The sequence below is a fragment of the Cherax quadricarinatus genome, chromosome 92 (genome assembly GCF_038502225.1).
Source record: "Cherax quadricarinatus isolate ZL_2023a chromosome 92, ASM3850222v1, whole genome shotgun sequence".
NCBI classification, from domain to species: Eukaryota; Metazoa; Arthropoda; class Malacostraca; order Decapoda; family Parastacidae; genus Cherax; species Cherax quadricarinatus.
Window position 1 is genome coordinate 687,202 of NC_091383.1, and position 20,946 is coordinate 708,147.

The following is a 20,946-nucleotide window of genomic DNA, read 5'->3' on the forward strand; positions in this document are numbered from 1 at the left end:
TAAAGACTACTTAAGACTAGACTTAGGTTATTATTTAGTTTTTAAATGCATCGTGTAGAGGAGCTTTATAAGGGTGATGACTGTATATTCCGACAAGTACAGTGGTACCTCGAATTTTGAACAGCTCCCAACTTGAACAGTTATGTAAGTGTATTTTTGTAAGAGTATGTTTGGGGGTCTGAAACAGACTAATCTAATTTACATTATTCTTTACGAGAACAAATTCGTTCGGTAACGGAACTGGAATGGCCTTCTGGAGCGAATTATGGCCGAAATTCGGGGTACCACTGTATATTCATAATGCACAACATGCAGTTTATGGCATTTTTTTGAAATAATGAAGAATAAAAAGGCACAACACCATGTCTGGAATAATGCACAAATAACCTGCACTTAGACTAAAACCTATGGCAAGGTTTCAATCCGATGTCGGACTGAAACCTATGGCAAGGTTTTAATCTGATGTCGGGCTGAAACCTATGGCAAGGTTTCAGTCCGATGTCAGACTGAAACCTATGGCAAGGTTTCAATCCGATGTCGGACTGAAACCTCGCCATGAGTTTCATCCTATGTGCAGGTTATTTGTGTATTGAGACAAGAGTTCTTCCATCAGGAACTTGATCAAGTCTTTGGTACCACATCAGGTTTCTGGTGAATGAAATGTTTTCTCAATAAAATGCATTTTGTGTTTTGCAGCCTCTCCTCACTTAGCGACGTACTCGTTTACCGACAACTTGGACTTACGATAGGTCTCTGACCAGTATGCATACCTAAATAATGTATACTAAAGCTGATTTCCTCTATTTTGTTTACTACAATATACATTACACCACTGATTAAACATTTAAAAATATACCAGAAATGTTATAAATGGTGCGTAGGTGACATTAAAACAATATTAAAGATGGTTGACACACACCTACTACCATTATAGTATGCTCCTCGCTTAGCAAAGAATTCGTTTACCGATGTGGTCTTAGGAACGGAACTCCGTTGTTAAGTGAGGAGAGGCTGTATTAATATGCATTGATTGAAATTCAGCGCTGACTTGTGTAGCTGAATATAATCTGAGTTCTGAATGGGGTTCACCATAGATTAGGGTTAATACGGTAGATCATCTATTATTCAACGGCCAATTGTTCTACATCCAGCATTATACGGTGATTTTCTTCAATTCTGAATCTAAAATGATAATGCCAGGGAAAAGGAATGTGCAAAAGAAAGTGACCATAGACATTGATGTGATCATACATTGCTGACACACATTATTTACCATGTCTGGTGTTGCATGCCTTATGTGATCATTTTCCAGACTTTGCACTCATTGTTTACCATGTCTGATGTTGCAAGCTTCAGGTGATTGTTTTCCAGACTTTCTACAACTTAAACCTCTTGTGGTTAGGTACACCCTCATCTTGTGGTTAGGTACACCCTCATCTTGTGGTTAGGTACACCCTCATCTTGTGGTTAGGTACACCCTCATCTTGTGGTTAGGTACAACCTCATCTCCAAAGATGTCAGATAATAAATGATCTTCTGTGTAGTGTAAAGTATGCTCTTTGACGTGTATTTGGAAGGTCCGATTTTGCTGATTCAGTACAATGAGCCCTTAATTTAATGGATAAGCAGTAATGGGGAATGCAGTGAATGGAGAGAGTGTTGTTATGTCGTGATTATGACAGTAACACAATACAATACAAATTTATTTCTTTTCTGCGGTATACAAAATGTTGTTTATGTGTGATAAAATATTGTTAGGCACAGCCGATTTTGCCCTACATTTCTAAAGTCTGTTAAATCAAAGATTTACTTTTTTTTTTCAACAAACCAGCTGTATCCCGCCGAGGCAGGGTGACCCAAAAAGAAAAACGAAAATTTTTCCTTTTTAAATTTGGTAATTTTTTTTTTTTTTTTTTTTAACAAGTCAGCCATCGGGGTTACTAGCCTCTTGCTTCCGGCATTTTAGTCGCCTCTTAAGACACGCATGACTTACAGAGAAAGAATTCTGTTCCACTTCCCCATGAAGAAAAGATTTACTGTACTTGGTTCTTGTAAATTTCAGTGTTCAAGTTATTAGAATTATTTTAGAAAATACAAATACAGCGGACCCCCGGTTTACGATCACCTCCCAATGTGACCAATTATGTAAGTGTATTTATGTAAGTGCATTTGTACGTGTATGTTTGGGGGTCTGAAATGGACTAATCTAATTCATAATACAGTGGACCCCTGGTTAACGATATTTTTTCACTCCAGAAGTATGTTCAGGTGCCAGTACTGACCGAATTTGTTCCCATAAGAAATATTGTGAAGTAGATTAGTCCATTTCAGACCCCCAAACATACACGTACAAACGCACTTACATAAATACACTTACATAATTGGTCGCATTCAGAGGTAATCGTTATGCGGGGGTCCACTGTATTCCTTATGGGAACAAATTCGTTCAGTACTGGCACCTGAACATACTTCTGGAATGAAATAATATCGTAAACCGGGGGTCCACTGTATTGGTCTATACAGAAGACTAATTTAGCATGGTACATTAGTAACGTTTTTGAAAATATGCTGTTGGTAATTATAATCATTTCAGTAAATTATATTGTGAATCACATAACTGAAAATTGTCATAATATTTTACAGTTTAGTTAAAAAAATAATAAACATTTAAGATGATCTGAAATTTTAGGATAAATAAAAAGTTAATATTTTTTAGCATAAAACATTTTTGTATGGTTGCAGAATGTTGCAAATATAACATGTCTTTTCATTAGGAGTTAGTGTTATTGCAGTCTCCCTTGAAAATATTGCTTTGTTTCTGGATTTAGGGCCTTCATGGGAGATACTGTGATGCTAGTGAAGGGCTCTTGATCCAAGGATTTAAGTGCTTCCTGCTCCATCCTCAGATCAAATCCCATTGCATCCCATTTCCCAAGTGCTGTATAACCTCTGTAAAATGCTTAATTATCATAGTATTGTACAGAATAAAAGTCACAGTAGGTGGAACAATTATTTTTTTTTTTCAACAAGTCAGCCGTCTCCCACCGAGGCAAAAAATAAAAGTCACAGTACGTGGAACAATTAATATTGTACAGAAATAAGTCACAGTAGGTGGAACAATTATTTTTTTTTTTTCAACAAGTCAGCCGTCTCCCACCGAGGCAAAAAATAAAAGTCACAGTACATGGAACAATTAATATTGTACAGAAATAAGTCACAGTAGGTGGAACAATTCACTGAAGACCTGCAGTTGGGAGAGAAACTTTATGATGACCTTTTAGTCCATGCTGGACCACTGTCAAGTCAACTTACATATCAGTGGTCCAGAATAGACCACTATCAAGTCAACTTATCAATGGTCCATCATGGACCAAAAAGTTGTCATAAAGTTTCTCTGTTCAGTACATGTTTTTGGTGAATAATACTGTACCTCTCACCCTAATATGAGTTTCAACACTATCTACTGTAATTTGTATTGTACATACTGTAGGCCTCTGATCAGTATGGTTTGTGGACTAACACAGATGACCTTAGGCCTGTTATGTAGTTACTGGGTATATTACTCGTTACCAGCGATCAGTGTGGTGTGGGGTACTAACGAAAGTATACAATATTAGATCTGTTACCAGTGATCAGTGTAGTATGGGGTACCTGTTACACAGTTGTATTACATGTTAGCAGTGATCAATGTGGTGTAGGGTACTAACTAGGGATTATTGTAGATCTATTACTATTGATCAATGAAGTGTGGGGGTACCTGGCACATAGTTGTATTACATGGTACTATTGTAGTGTTGGGTACCTGTCACCAGGTTGTATTAAATGGTTCCAATGTAATATGGGGTACCTGTCACATGGTTGTATTACATGCTACCAGTGGTCAATGTGGTGTGGGGTTCTAACAAAAGAACGCAATATTATTGTATTTTCCGCCATATAAAACATGCTTTTTTTTTTTCCCCCCCACAAAAAGACTTGAAAAATCAGCCTTCATCTTATTTGCTCAAGGTCAGGGTCATGGGTAGGCTTTGTGTTACACTTTAGCAGTTGTTTACTAACATTACGTTACAACTGCTTGGAAACATCGTCTTACATGATCATGTGCTTTATATGCCACACAATACAGTAGTTCTGATGCTTGGTTGCATAGCATGTGATCAGTGCAGAGATGGTACCTACATTTGATATGCTTCAAAACATATTTTGAGACCTGTTCAGTATTACTCACTGCCCAATAGTTGTTAGTCTTGTGAAATGAATGATGATATTGCAATCATTTTTTTTTTTTTTTTTTTTTTGAGAGAGAGAGAGAAAATGAGGGGAAAAAGGTAAGTGGAGCACTTAGGAATCTGTGGAGACAAAGAACTTTGTCCATGGAAGTAAAGAAGGGAATGTAAGAGAGTATAGTTATACCAACGCTCTTATATGGGTGTGAAACATGGGTGGTAAATGTTGCAACAAGGAGAAGGCTGGAGGCACTGGAGATGTCATATTTGAGAGCAATGTGTGGTGTGAATGTAATGCAGGGAATTCGTAGTTTGGAAATTAGGAGGAGGTGCGGGATTACCAAAACTATTATCTAGAGGGCTGAGGAGGGGTTGTTGAGGTGGTTCGGACATGTAGGAAGGGTGGAAGGAAATAAAATGACTTCAGGAGTGTATAAATCAGTAGTGGAGGGAAGGTGGGGTAGGGGTTGGCCTAGGAAAGGTTGGAGGGAGGGGATAAATGAGGTTTTGTGTGCGAGGGGCTTGGACTTCCAGCAAGCATGTGTGAGTGTGTTAGATAGGAGCGAATGGAAACAAATGGTTTTTAGGACTTGACATGCTGTTGGAGTGTGAGCAAAGTAACATTTATGAAGGGGTTCAGGGAAACCGGCAGGCCGGACTTGAGTCCTGGAGATGGGAAGTACAGTGCCTGCACTCTGAAGGACGGGTGTTAATGTTCCAGTTTTATTCAAATTCAAATTTTTATTTCTTTGCACAATTTACAGTGTGTGACTTACATGTTATAAGGAGACTATTTCCATGAATAGATTACAATGTGTAATTTCAATATTGATTTGCAAGTGCAAGGAAAGCCACTGTCATGCCAAGGCATTTCAGGCAGACTAAACCTACACTACATAAATGTAGTGTAAGCATGCCTCTGGCAAGACGGTGATGGAGTGAATGATGATGAAAGTTTTTCTTTTTCGGGCCACCCTGCCTTGGTGGGAGACGGCCAATGTATTAATAAAATAAAATAATAAAAAATGTCATGTTTCTTATTGAATGGGAGTTAGATCTGCAACTTGAGATGCATAATGTTAAATGATTTTTTTTTTTTGCATTTAATATCAACAGATAGGTTAGTAGAAAGCAACAATGAAGAGAAGTACTGTCTTCCTGTCATAGTGTGGAACATGGGTAGTAGGTTGTTAGACAGCAACTATCCAGGGAGGTACTACCCTCCTGTCATATGAGTGAGAAAAATAGGTAGTAGGTTGGTAGATAGCAACCATCCACTGAGGTACTACCCTCCTGTAATACCAGTGTGAAACAGGTAGTAGGTTGTTAGACAGCAACTATCCAGGGAGGTACTACCCTCCTGTCATATTAGTGAGAAACATAGGTAGTAGGTTGGTAGATAGCAACCATCCACTGAGGTACTACCCTCCTGTAATACCAGTGTGAAACAGGTAGTAGGTTGGTAGACAGCAACTATCCAGGGAGGTACTACCCTCCTGTCATATTAGTGAGAAACATAGGTAGTAGGTTGGTAGACAGCAACTATCCAGGGAGGTACTACCCTCCTGTCATGAGTGAAAAATAGGTAGTAAGTTGGTAGACAACAACCATCCAGGGAGGTACTACCATATGTCATACCAGTGTGTAACATAGGTAGGAGGTTAGTAAACAACAACCATCCAGGGAGGTACTACCATCTGTTATACCAGTGTGCAACAGAAACCCGTTAAACTTTTCACACACTGCATGGATTGTTGATCTTTTCTTTCTGTCTCATGAACATTTAATTTGACAAATAAATCTGATAAATTAGACACATGTGCAACTCTTGGGTATCTTTATTGAGGAAACGTTTCGCCACACAGTGGCTTCATCAGTCCATACGTAGGAGAAACTTGAAGAACAGGAGGAGAATGAGGTAATCAGTCCCTCAACCTTGAGTCGATGTGGTCAGTCCATCAATCTTGATTGATGGACTGACCACATCGACTCAAGGTTGAGGGACTGATTACCTCATTCTCCTCCTGTTCTTCAAGATTCTCCTTCGTATGGACTGATGAAGCCACTGTGTGGCGAAACGTTTCCTCAATAAAGATACCCAAGAGTTGCACATGTGTCTAATTTATCAACATGTCGGTTCTCTGAACCATTCATCTACAAATAAATCTTTTGAACGGTACTTACATGTATTATACACTTTACTTTCCCATATCATTCTTGATACTTTCAACCTCATTCTTGTAATTTTTCTTTTCAAATTTATGAGGCATGGTGCGAGACCAGGAAACAAGGGGCGATGACCGTGAAAAATCATTTACATATATTAAAAGTTATATTTTTATTAATAAAATCATACTTGATAAAGCCCACTTGTTTGTGAAACATTGCACTAATCTGCAGAACCTAATCTGCTTATACAGCAGATTAGGTTCTAGGCTACTGCTGTACAGGAGGGCCCTGCTTGTGCAGCAGATTAGGTTCTGGGCTATTGCTGTACAGGAGGGCCCTGCTTATGCAGCAGATTAGGTTCTGGGCTGCTACTGTACAGGAAGGCCCTGCTTATACAGCAGATTAGGTTCTGGGCTGCTACTGTACAGGAAGGCCCTGCTTATGCAGCAGATTAGGTTCTGGGCTGCTACTGTACAGGAAGGCCCTGCTTATGCAGCAGATTAGGTTCTGGGCTGCTACTGTACAGGAAGGCCCTGCTTATACAGCAGATTAGGTTCTGGGCTACTGCTGTACAGGAGGGCTCTGCTTATGCAGCACTTTCAGATGCATATAAAAACCCAATAACATGTTTACACTATCATATATTAAGTGAACAATAAAGCTAGGCTTAAAAAATGCATATACAGTGGACCCCCGGTTAACGATATTTTTTCAATCCAGAAGTATGTTCAGGTGCCAGTACTGACCGAATTTGTTCCCATAAGGAATATTGTGAAGTAGATTAGTCCATTTCAGACCCCCAAACATACACGTACAAACACACTTACATAAATACACTTATATAATTGGTCGCATTCGGAGGTGATCGTTTACGGGGGTCCACTGTACAGTGGAACCTCAAATATCGAACTTTCTTCAGTCCAGAAGGCTGTTCAAGTGCCTTTACCGAATGAATTTATTCCCATCAGGAATAATGTAAATTAGATTAGTCCATTTCAGACCCTCAAAAATACACTTATAAAAGCACTTACAAAAATACACTTACATAATTGGTCGTGTTGGGAGCAGTTCGATTTTTGAGGTTCCACTGTACAGTGCACACATTACTTACCTTAAAATATTTTCACTATTAACTTACAGTGAGTGATGAATATATTTATCATAAGGAAGTCTGAATAAATGAAAAATGGCTATAATTGAAAACCGCTGCATTAGCGAAACTCCGTCAAGTGAAGTGCTGTAAAGCGGAGCCCTCCTGTACTATTGTACTCAAGTGAAAATATCAAAATATTAAGTAGTTTACATGAGCCTAAAGTGACATATAGAAGCCCCTAATTAAGTGCCATTAAGTGGGTAGGTTTATGGTTAATATGTCCCTTTAAGGTGCCACCTTGATGCTAGTGATGGATTCCTGATCCAAAGAATGAACCTGTTTCTCCTTTAGGATCAAATCCAATTGCCTCCAGTATCCCAAATGTTGCACAACGACTATGGGTTTACGACTTCCCCATAGTATATGTATAATACTAACAATAATAATAATAATGTGATTAATATGTAACCTGCCAAGGTTTTTATAATGCAATTAACTCTTTTAAGAAGCTTCTCTATATGAGTTTTTTTTGTAAATACAACTGAAAGTTTTCAGCCAAAATTGAATAGCACTTGAAAAGGCATTCATAGTATACATGCTATATAATTTTGGAGGCACTTTTTCAACTGCATTTATACAAAAAATGCACTACCTAATATAGCATAGCTTTATAAGAGAGCTGACTGCTCGATATGTTGCCTGCCAAGGTTTTTGTAATAGCCTTAACTTATTGCTTTTGTTTTGAAAGTCTACGAGGTGTTGATGTGTAATTTGTGTTGTAATGAGATGAAATGTAATCTAGTCTGGATGCAGTTTTTGATATATAGAATGGGTTTATATTATGCTTAATATAAAGCTGTTATATAATAGTATTGAGTTTTTTTTAACCCTCAATGAAAAATGTTAAATTTTCAGTCTGCTGATTATACATTACAGGACACACTCTTATATACTGAACATGTGATGTGATGGACTGAGCACATCACCTCCAGGCTGACCGACTGATTACCTTAAACTCCTCATCTTCCATTGTTCTTCTTTGTATTGGACTGAGAAAGCCACTAGCTGGCAAAATATTTCCACCAAAAATAAAAAAAATAAATATACACGAATGAGATACTTGTGCAACATGAGATACTTGTGCAACATGAGATACTTGTGCAACATGAGATACTTGTGCAACATGAGATACTTGTGCAACATGAGATACTTGTGCAACATGAGATACTTGTGCAACATGAGATACTCGTGCAACATGAGATACTTGTGCAACATGAGATACTTGTGCAACATGAGATACTTGTGCAACATGAAATACTTGTGCAACATGAGATACTTGTGCAACATGAGATACTCGTGCAACATGAGATACTTGTGCAACATGAGATACTTGTGCAACATGAGATACTTGTGCAACATGAGATACTCGTGCAACATGAGATACTTGTGCAACATGAGATACTTGTGCAACATGAGATACTTGTGCAACATGAGATACTTGTGCAACATGAGATACTTGTGCAACATGAGATACTCGTGCAACATGAGATACTTGTGCAACATGAGATACTTGTGCAACATGAGATACTTGTGCAACATGAGATACTTGTGCAACATGAGATACTTGTGCAACATGAGATACTTGTGCAACATGAGATACTCGTGCAACATGAGATACTTGTGCAACATGAGATACTTGTGCAACATGAGATACTTGTGCAACATGAGATACTTGTGCAACATGAGATACTTGTGCAACATGAGATACTTGTGCAACATGAGATACTTGTGCAACATGAGATACTTGTGCAACATGAGATACTTGTGCAAATGTTGCACAAATATATTCTTCTACACAGGTATGTGTGTTGTACTAGTGAGTATTTCCAGGGTATATATGGTTAGGTTAGGTAAGGTTCGTCAGGAAACAGGACAAGTGTTTCCTGACGCTTATCTTAGATGATGACTCGCTGTTGGAGCTTTTGGTCATCTGACTGAGGCCTTCCACTGGCTTACTGGTCCACCCCTTAAAAAATTATGGCCATAGTTACAACAAATTTTTATGCTGTATATATGGTGATACATATAATGACAAGAGTAAAGGAAGTGAATGTGTTCAGATATCTGGGAGTGAACTTACTGGCAGATGGTCTATGTTCAGATATCTGGGAGTGAACTTATCAGCAGATGGTCTATGTTCAGATATCTGGGAGTGAACTTATCAGCAGATGGTCTATGTTCAGATATCTGGGAGTGAACTTATCAGCAGATGGTCTATGTTCAGATATCTGGGAGTGAACTTATCAGCAGATGGTCTATGTTCAGATATCTGGGAGTGAACTTATCAGCAGATGGTCTATGTTCAGATATCTGGGAGTGAACTTATCAGCAGATGGTCTATGTTCAGATATCTGGGAGTGAACTTATCAGCAGATGGTCTATGTTCAGATATCTGGGAGTGAACTTATCAGCAGATGGTCTATGTTCAGATATCTGGGAGTGAACTTATCAGCAGATGGTCTATGTTCAGATATCTGGGAGTGAACTTATCAGCAGATGGTCTATGTTCAGATATCTGGGAGTGAACTTATCAGCAGATGGTCTATGTTCAGATATCTGGGAGTGAACTTATCAGCAGATGGTCTATGAAAAATGAGGTAAACCATAGAACTGATGAGGGGAAAAAGGTGAGTGGTGTGTTGAGGAGTCTGCGGAGATGATGATTATTATCCATGGAAGCAAAGAGATGTATGAGAGCTGACCCCTGGAACACTCTCCAGGAATACTAATAGCACTATTACCACTACTAGCACTATTACCCCTACTACTAGCACTATTACCACTAGCACTATTACCACTACTACTAGCACTATTACCCCTACTACTAGCACTATTACCACTACTACTAGCACTATTACCACTACTACTAGCACTATTACCCCTACTACTAGCACTATTACCACTACTACTAGCACTATTACCACTAGCACTATTACCACTACTACTAGCACTATTACCCCTACTACTAGCACTATTACCACTAGCACTATTACCACTACTACTAGCACTATTACCCCTACTACTAGCACTATTACCACTACTAGCACTATTACCCCTACTACTAGCACTATTACCACTAGCACTATTACCACTACTAGCACTATTACCACTACTACTACCACTACTACTAGCACTATTACCCCTACTACTAGCACTATTACCACTACTACTAGCACTATAACCCCTACTACTAGCACTATTACCACTACTACTAGCACTATAACCCCTACTACTAGCACTATTACCACTACTACTAGCACTATTACCACTACTAGCACTATTACCCCTACTAGCACTATTACCCCTACTACTAGCACTATTATCACTACTACTAGCACTATTACCACTAGCACTATTACCCCTACTACTAGCACTATTACCACTAGCACTATTACCACTACTAGCACTATTACCACTACCACTATTACCACTACCACTATTACCACTACCACTATTACCACTACCACTATTACCACTACTACTAGCACTATTACCACTACTACTAGCACTATTACCACTACTACTAGCACTATTACCCCTACTACTAGCACTATTACCACTACTACTAGCACTATTACCACTACTACTAGCACTATTACCACTACTAGCACTATTACCACTACTACTAGCACTATTACTCCTACTATCACTATTACCACTACTAGCACTATTACCCCTACTACTAGCACTATTACCACTAGCACTATTACCACTACTAGCACTATTACCCCTACTACTAGCACTATTACCCATACTAGCACTATTACCACTACTACTAGCACTATTACCCCTACAACTAGCACTATTACCACTACTACTAGCACTATTACCCCTACAACTAGCACTATTACCACTACTAGCACTATTACCACTACTAGCACTATTACCACCACTACTAGCACTATTACCACCACTACTAGCACTATTACCCCTACTAGCACTATTACCACTAGCACTACCACTACTAGCACTATTACCACTAGCACTATTACCACTACTAGCACTATTACCACTAGCACTATTACCACTAGCACTATTACCACTACTACCAGCACTACCACTACTAGCACTATTACCCCTACTACTAGCACTATTACCTCTACTACTAGCACTATTACCACTACTAGCACTATTACCACTACTAGCACTATTACCACTACTAGCACTATTACCTCTACTACTAGCTTTATTATCACTACTAGCACTGTTACCACTACTAGCACTATTACCACCACTAGCACTATTACCACTAGCACTATTATCACTACTAGCACTATTACCACTACTAGCACTATTACCACTAGCATTATTACCACCACTGGCACTATTACCACTAGCACTATTATCACTACTAGCACTATTACCACTAGCACTATTACCACTAGCACTATTACTACTAGCACTATTATCACTACTAGCACTATTACCACTACTAGCACTATTACCACTAGCACTATTACCACTAGCACTATTATCACTACTAGCACTATTACCACTACTAGCACTATTACCACTAGCACTATTACCACTACTAGCACTATTACCACTAGCACTATTACCACTAGCACTACTACTAGCACTATTACCACTACTAGCACTATTACCACTAGCACTATTACCACTACTAGCACTATTACCACTACTAGCACTATTACCACTACTACTAGCACTATTACCACTAGCACTATTACCACCACTAGCACTATTACCACTAGCACTTTTATCACTACTAGCACTAATACCACTACTAGCACTATTACCACTACTAGCACTATTACCACTAGCACTATTACCACTACTACTAGCACTATTACCACTACTAGCACTATTACCACTACTAGCACTATTACTTCTAGCACTATTACCATCACTACTAGCACTATTACTACTAGCACTACCCCTACTAGCATTACCCCTACTACTGGCACTATTACCCCTACTATTAGCACTATTACCACTAGCACTATTACCACTACTACTAGCACTATTACCACTACTAGCACTACCACTAGCACTATTACCACTACTAGCACTATTACCACCACTACTAGCACTATTACTACTAGCACTACCCCTACTACTAGCACTGTTACCACTATTAGCACTATTACCACTAGCACTACCACTACTAGCACTATTACCCTTACAACTAGCATTACCACTACCAGCACTACCACTATTACCACCACTACTAGCACTATTACCACTAAAAGCACTATTACCCCTATTACTAGTAGCACTATTACTACTGCTACTAGAACTATTATTGCTAGAACCATTACTACTAGCACTGTTACCACTACTAGCACTATTACTACTACATACTACTAGCACTATTACTACTATAACTATACTACTAGCACTATTACTACTATACACTACTAGCACTATTACTATAACTATACTACTAGCACTATTGCTACTAGCACTGTTACTACTGCTAGCAATATTACTACTAGCACTATATTACTAACAATATTGCTACTAGCACTATTACTATTTCTACTAGCACTATTACTACTAGCACTATTACTACTAGCACTATTACTATTGCTACTAGCACTATATTACTAGCAATATTGCTACTAGCACTATTACTATTGCTACTAGCACTATTACTATTGCTACTAGCACTATTACTATTGCTACTAGCACTATTACTATTGCTACTAGCACTATTACTATTGCTACTAGCACTATTACTACTAGCACTATATTACTAGCAATATTGCTACTAGCACTATTACTATTGCTACTAGCACTATTACTACTAGCACTATTACTATTGCTACTAGCACTATTACTACTAGCACTATTACTATTGCTACTAGCACTATTACTATTGCTACTAGCACTATTACTACTAGCACTATATTACTAGCAATATTGCTACTAGCACTATTACTATTGCTACTAGCACTATTACTACTAGCACTATATTACTAGCAATATTGCTACTAGCACTATTACTATTGCTACTAGCACTATATTACTAGCAATATTGCTAATAGCACTATTACTATTGCTACTAGCACTATTACTATTGCTACTAGCACTATTACTACTAGCACTATTACTACTAGCACTATATTACTAGCAATATTGCTACTAGCACTATTACTATTGCTACTAGCACTATTACTATTGCTACTAGCACTATTACTACTAGCACTATTACTATTGCTACTAGCACTATTGCTACTAGCACTATTACTATTACTACTAGCACTATTACTATTGCTACTAGCACTATTACTATTGCTACTAGCACTATTACTACTAGCACTATATTACTAGCAATAGTGCTACTAGCACTATTACTATTGCTACTAGCACTATATTACTAGCAATATTGCTAATAGCACTATTACTATTGCTACTAGCACTATTACTATTGCTACTAGCACTATTACTACTAGCACTATTACTACTAGCACTATATTACTAGCAATATTGCTACTAGCACTATTACTATTGCTACTAGCACTATTACTATTGCTACTAGCACTATTACTACTAGCACTATTACTATTGCTACTAGCACTATTGCTACTAGCACTATTACTATTACTACTAGCACTATTACTATTGCTACTAGCACTATTACTATTGCTACTAGCACTATTACTACTAGCACTATATTACTAGCAATAGTGCTACTAGCACTATTACTATTGCTACTAGCACTATATTACTAGCAATATTGCTACTAGCACTGTACCAGCACTATTACTACTTTCCTTCTGATATATATATATATATATATATATATATATATATATATATATATATATATATATATATATATATATATATATATATATATATATATATATATATATATATTGTGTTTTTATGACAAATTTTAATATTAACATCAAAATTAAATATATCTATTAAATAAAATATTATAAAATAATATTTAATTTAGGTAGAAATTAATATATAATAAAAATTGGTAGAAATGCAAGTCTGTAAAATTTAGTGAATTTTTATTTGAAGAGTAAAATTAGTAATTTTTATTATGCAAATATATTCTAAAATAATATTTTCCATCATGAAAATAAATATATAACAAAAAAGTTATATATAAATAAATATAGAAATGCAAATCTAAAATTTAATAAATTTTAATAATTTGAAAAATAAATATTTTTATTATAGAAAATATTTAAAACTAACAATTTCTATCAAATAAATAATAAAAAATTAGTTATAATAAGATAAAAGTAGAAATACGAGTGTTGAAAATTTAGTGAGTGAAAGTAAGTGAAGGAGTGCGGACGCTGCCGTCACTCTCTCTCATATATTACTCCATATGTTACACTTTTATTGAAGGTACATGCTGTGGAACATAGCTACAAGATGGGCAAGAAGAAGGGACATAAGGCGGAGACGTAAGTTCCATAAATAAGGTGAAATAAGGCGAGATAAAGAGAGAAAGAAGGGAACACGTTGGTCATCACTGGTAACTTTATATTCGTGGTGTTGCTCCTATTTTCCTTCTTATTTTACTGCTTTGAGGTACATACTGTGGTACGTAGCGACCGGATTTGCAAGGAGGTACATAAGGCGGAGGTTAAATAAGGGAGATAGGAGCAACGGAGAAAAATGTCCATTGGAAATTTTTAGCCGTATTTTGATCCTATTTTTTCCCTCCGTATGTTAATGTTATGATGTAATTAGGTACTGTGGTACCTAGCTACCAGGTGGATAAGAAGGTACATGAGACGGAGGTTAAATGAGGGAGATAAGAGCAAAGGAGAAAAATATTAATCACCGGAAATATTTTGATCCTGTTTTCCCTTATGTTAATATGATGCTGTAATTAGGTACTGTGGTACCTAGCTACCAGGTGGATAAGAAGGTACATGAGACGGAGTCAGGTATAAGAGGGAATATAGACTAAGTAGATAGGTACATTAAACCCAGTGGAAATTAGTTCCTATTTTCCTCAGTATGTTACTTCTGTAATAAGGTACTGCAGAACATGGTTGCCAGATGGAACATAAGACCTAGACATGACTTAATTAGGTATAAGATGAAATATAGACCAGTAGAGGAGCATATTGAACATAGTGGAAATTAGTTACGTTTCTATTTTCCTCAGTATGTTACTGCTATAATAAAGGTACCTACTGTGTAACATGGTTACCAAGTAGGATATGACACTTAGACATGAATTAATTAGGTATAAGAAATGTAGATAGGTACACTAAACTCTTAGTGGAATTTAGTTATGTTCGTAATTTCCTCAGTATGTCACTGCTATAATAAAGGTACCTACTGTGGAACATAGCTATGAAGGAGATAAATAAATTGGAGATGTCGGTTAATTACGAAGGAAATAAAGTGGCCACCAAGGCAGGGTGCCCACCAAGGCAGGGTGGTCACCAAGGCAGGGTGGCCCACCAAGGCAGGGTGGCCCACCAAGGCAGGGTGCCCACCAAGGCAGGGTGGTCACCAAGGCAGGGTGGTCACCAAGGCAGGGTGGCCCACCAAGGCAGGGTGGCCCACCAAGGCAGGGTGCCCACCAAGGCAGGGTGGCCCACCAAGGCAGGGTGGTCACCAAGGCAGGGTGGCCCACCAAGGCAGGGTGGCCCACCAAGGCAGGGTGGCCCACCAAGGCAGGGTGGTCACCAAGGCAGGGTGGCCCACCAAGGCAGGGTGGCCCACCAAGGCAGGGTGGTCACCAAGGCAGGGTGGCCCACCAAGGCAGGGTGGCCCACCAAGGCAGGGTGGCCCACCAAGGCAGGGTGGTCACCAAGGCAGGGTGGCCCACCAAGGCAGGGTGGCCACCAAGGCAGGGTGGCCCACCAAGGCAGGGTGGTCACCAAGGCAGGGTGGCCACCAAGGCAGGGTGGTCACCAAGGCAGGGTGGCCCACCAAGGCAGGGTGCCCACCAAGGCAGGGCAGCCCACCAAGGCAGGGTGTCCACCAAGGCAGGGTGGCCCGAAAAAGAAAAACTTTCACCATCATTCGCTCCATCACTGTCTTGCCAGAAGGGTGCTTTACACTACAGTTTTTAAACTGCAACATTAACACCCCTCCTTCAGAGTGCAGGCACTGTACTTCCCATCTCCAGGACTCAAGTCCGGCCTGCCGGTTTCCCTGAATCCCTTCATAAATGTTACTTTGCTCACACTCCAACAGCACGTCAAGTATTAAAAACCATTTGTCTCCATTCACTCCTATCAAACACGCTCACGCATGCCTGCTGGAAGTCCAAGCCCCTCGCACACAAAACCTCCTTTACCCCCTCCCTCCAACCTTTCCTAGGCCGACCCCTACCCCGCCTTCCTTCCACTACAAAGTTCATTTTAGTTCATTTTAGCATGATATATGTTTGTACAAAGGAGTATAATAATTTGGTGAACATGCCAAAAGCACCTTTATAAGCAGAACATTTTGGGCAAACTTAAGACTAACTTAAGATTAATAAGGCAATTATAGTGCAGTAATTTTACATACGGTCATTAGGTGAGTTGCAATGAATACAAGAAAATTGAATATTCAACTATTTCATGCTATGTGACTTTAGTAGTTCAATAGAAAATAACTACAGTTTTGATATATAAAAAATACAGTATTACAGTTTAGCACAATTTAAACTGTCCAAACACGGATCTACGTTCACTCGCGTAACGCTCCGAGTGTAGATCTATGTTTTATTTTACGTGCTTTCAAATGTTAAAAAAAATGTAGATAAACGTTCAGAGCGCTACACAAGTGAATGTAGATCTACGTTTGGACAGTTTAACCCGTAAACGGTCCAAGCAGATCTACGTTCACATGTGTAGTGCTACAAAAGTAGATCTAAGTTTTTTTTACATATTTTCAAATATAACAAAAAAAAAGTATATCAAAGTTTTTTTACACATTTTCAAATGTAGAAAAACAAAAAGATCTACTTTTTTTACATACTTTCAAATGTTGAAAAAACGTAAATATACGTTTGGACTGTTTACGGGTTAAGGGTTAAAACAATGAAACTGAAACAGTTTTAAGTTTGAAGTAAATGATCAAACTATTGTCTTATCAAGAAAGTTCCTGGTTATGCAGAACATTTCGAGCAGCCTAAGTTAATTCTGTGTGATAAATGGTTTGAAAACCGAAAAGTTGAAGACTGAGACACTTGTGCAACATATGAAAATCGTTATTAAGGAAATGTTTCCCCACACAGTGGCTTCATCAGTCCAATACAAAGTAGAGAGGGGCGTCTCAATCTTCAACTTGTCGGTTTTCAAACCATTTATCACATCTGTCAGACACTGCAACATCATGGGAACTTAATACAAGGAATTCTTAAATACTAGTCCAACCTTTGGACGAAGACCTACTTACACTAGTGGATGGTACCACTGTGATCCCACTGCCTCCTACTTCCACTTATCTGACTACAGTACATAAGCCACTTCTCTGGCCATATGCTGTACTTTCTACAAGAGTGATGGACTGAACACATCAGTTCCAGACTGAGGGACTGATTACCTCAAACTCCTCCTCTCCTTACCCCTCTCTGCTTTGTATTGGACTGAAGAAGCCACTGTGTGGCAAAACGTTTCCTTAATAAAGATTCCCATATGTTGCATAAGTGTCTCAATCTTTAAGTTAATTCTGTCATGTACATATTTCTAAAATAGAAATCACAAAAGGTTTGTAATGGAATTCAAGCATTTTGAGAAGTTGTCATGATATCTTAGGTTAAGAAATCTTAATGTTTCTTGTGTATGTCTGACTACAGTATAAAAACATTTATTTATTAATTGCTGTGTTGTAAGTATGTACATGTATAAGTTTATTCAGTTCAGATACACATAAGTACAATTATCATAGTGTAAATTACCCACCAGAATAACCCCCAAAAAATCAGTGACTTATTTCCATTGTATCTGTTTTTAAGTGATATACAGTATACACAGCACTGTACGACCCTTGTGGGTTTAACAGTTATGATTATACTTAAGAGTAGGGCTTAGCTCATGGTTTCTTATCAGTATTTAATCAGTCTTAAATTTTTCACCATTTCCCTTATCCAAGGAATTTCTCAACATTTATCCAAAGAATTTTTCAACATTTACTTTATCCAAGGAACTGGATCAATCCTCCCCATCTTCAGATCATATGTGATTGCTTCCTATTTTCCCAGGTGCTATATGATCCTACATGTTCAATATTTGACCATTAATATATTATTACAGGAATGGGGATGTGGAAGATGATATAGTAGAGGATACTGAAAACTCTGCACTCAAGGAGACTGGTAAGAAAGGCAAGAAGGCAAAGAAAAAAACTGAAGATTGGGAGGATGATATTGCTAAGGAGTTGGAAGACATGACCTTGGAGGAGACGGGAGGGAACAAGGAGGAGGTGCCAGTCCCTCCTGTTGAGAAGAAGAGAAAGGAAAAGGTACATAAATAACTACATATCAGTAATTACTTTTTTGTAGGTGTAGGAGCAGAGCTTTTGCTTTTGTCAATTTCTTTTAACACCGGCAGTCTCCCACAGAAGTACGGTCATCAAAAAAAAAAAAAGAGGAAATACATTTACCATCACTCGTTCAGTCTTGCCACCCATTTCTGTATAAACATTGTATCATGCTGAAATTAATATTTTTTCAACACACCCGCTGTATCCCACTGAGGCACGGTAACCTGAAAAGAAAAATGAAAAGTTTTCTTTACAAATTTAGTAATTTATACAGGAGAGGGGGTTACTAGCCCCTTGCTCCTGGCAATTGAGTTGCGTCTTTCAACACGCATGGCTTACGGAGGAAGAATTCTTTTCCACTTCCCCATGGAGATAAAAGGAAATAAAGAAGAGCAAGAATTGGTAAGAAAATAGAAGAAAACCCAGAGAGGTGTGTATATATATATATGCTTGTACATGTATGTGTAGTGTGACCTAAGTGTAAGTAGAAGTAGCAAGACGTACCTGAAATCTTGCATGTTTATGAGACGGAAAAAAGGCACCAGCAATCCTACCATCATGTAAAACAATTACAGTTTCCGTTTCACACTCACTTGGCAGGACGGTAGTACCTTCCTGGGTGGTTGCTGTCTACTAACCTACTACCTAGGACTGAAATGAAATAATATTATTGCTGTTGAAAGTGCACCTACATCAGTTCAAATGACCCTCTGAACTGCAAGTCTCCTCACTCCTTCAGAGTGCAAGCATTGTACTGTCCACCTTCAGGACTCAAGTCCAGCTCACTCCTCAATAGCACATCAGGTTCCTCAATAGCACATCAGGTATCTCAATAGCACATCAGGTTCCTCAATAGCACATCAGGTTCCTCAATAGCACATGGGGTTCCTCAATAGCACATCAGGTTCCTCAATAGCACATCAGGTCAAAATATAGGAATCATGGCCTGAGGCTATGATTCCTATATTTTTTGATGAATAAGACTGTTTCTGCTAGTGTCCTGTAGATCCACAGCCACCCCAGTCAGGCTGAACTGGCACTTGGAGGAGGTAGTTGCTGTGCTGCAGTACGATGCTGCCGATATACTCTTGATGAAAGGAACTGGAGCTACTTTCTCTTGCATTAAACCTGATTACCTCTCATTCCCTATGTGCTCTATGATCTTGACACCTCATCATTAGGAATTTAATAATATTGATACAGCAGCTGAGCTATATTTATGGTGTCTTATTTTCATTATTTATTCTATTGTACATATTTGTTTACTTTTTAGTTGTATTACTATTTCTTGCATCCCATTCCACTTACCTTCTACATGGAAGATGTATAAATCTATAGTGGAAGGAAGGCAAGGTATGGGGTTGCCCTAGAAAAGGTTGGGGGTAGGGGTAGAGGTTACTGTACTGTACTGTACTGCTTGGACATCCAGCGTGTGTGAAGTTTTGTATCCTTTTGGCCCAGCTGTTCACCATTTACAATTGTGACCTTCCTTTAAAGGGGGGCCCTGTCTTAATGCTGGTGAAAGCCTCTTCATTCTTAATCCAAGGAAACGGAGCTGCCATCCCCTTGTTTTGGTTTAAACGTGATTACCTCGCATGCCCCAGGTTTTGTATGACACATGCTTTAGCACTTCCCCATGAATATGCACTAATAATATAGTCATCTTACAACCTCTTGTTTTTTGTGCTGTTTATTCTTCATATCTTTTTATGGCTTTATACACTGCTAGCAAGTGTTCAGAATAGTAGTCTTAATGAATCAAGACTGATTCTGAACACCTGCTACAAGGCTGAATGACTTGTTACCTCATCTTCAACCCCTTCAGTCTTCTGTTTTAATCCCTGTATTGTATTTATAAAGCCACTGGTAGGCAAAACTTCTACATAATAGACACCCAGTTGTTGCACTTGTGTGTAATATTTCAGCTGATTTGAACTATGATGCCCTTGGACTGACTGAGGACTGGGT

At 38.4% G+C, this 20,946-nt stretch overlaps 1 protein-coding gene across 1 annotated transcript in view; it reads left to right on the plus strand.

Annotated features, from left to right (window-relative positions):
* The first annotated feature begins 14,808 nt into the window (after positions 1–14,808).
* Positions 14,809–20,946, plus strand: part of eIF5B (eukaryotic translation initiation factor 5B) — a 49,107-nt gene continuing 42,969 nt past the window's right edge. The window contains exons 1-2 of the mRNA XM_053790584.2: positions 14,809–14,945; positions 18,750–18,957. Of these exons, the coding sequence (XP_053646559.1) occupies positions 14,914–14,945; positions 18,750–18,957 (240 nt within the window). The 5' untranslated portion in view covers positions 14,809–14,913. The remainder of the gene's footprint in view (positions 14,946–18,749; positions 18,958–20,946) is intronic.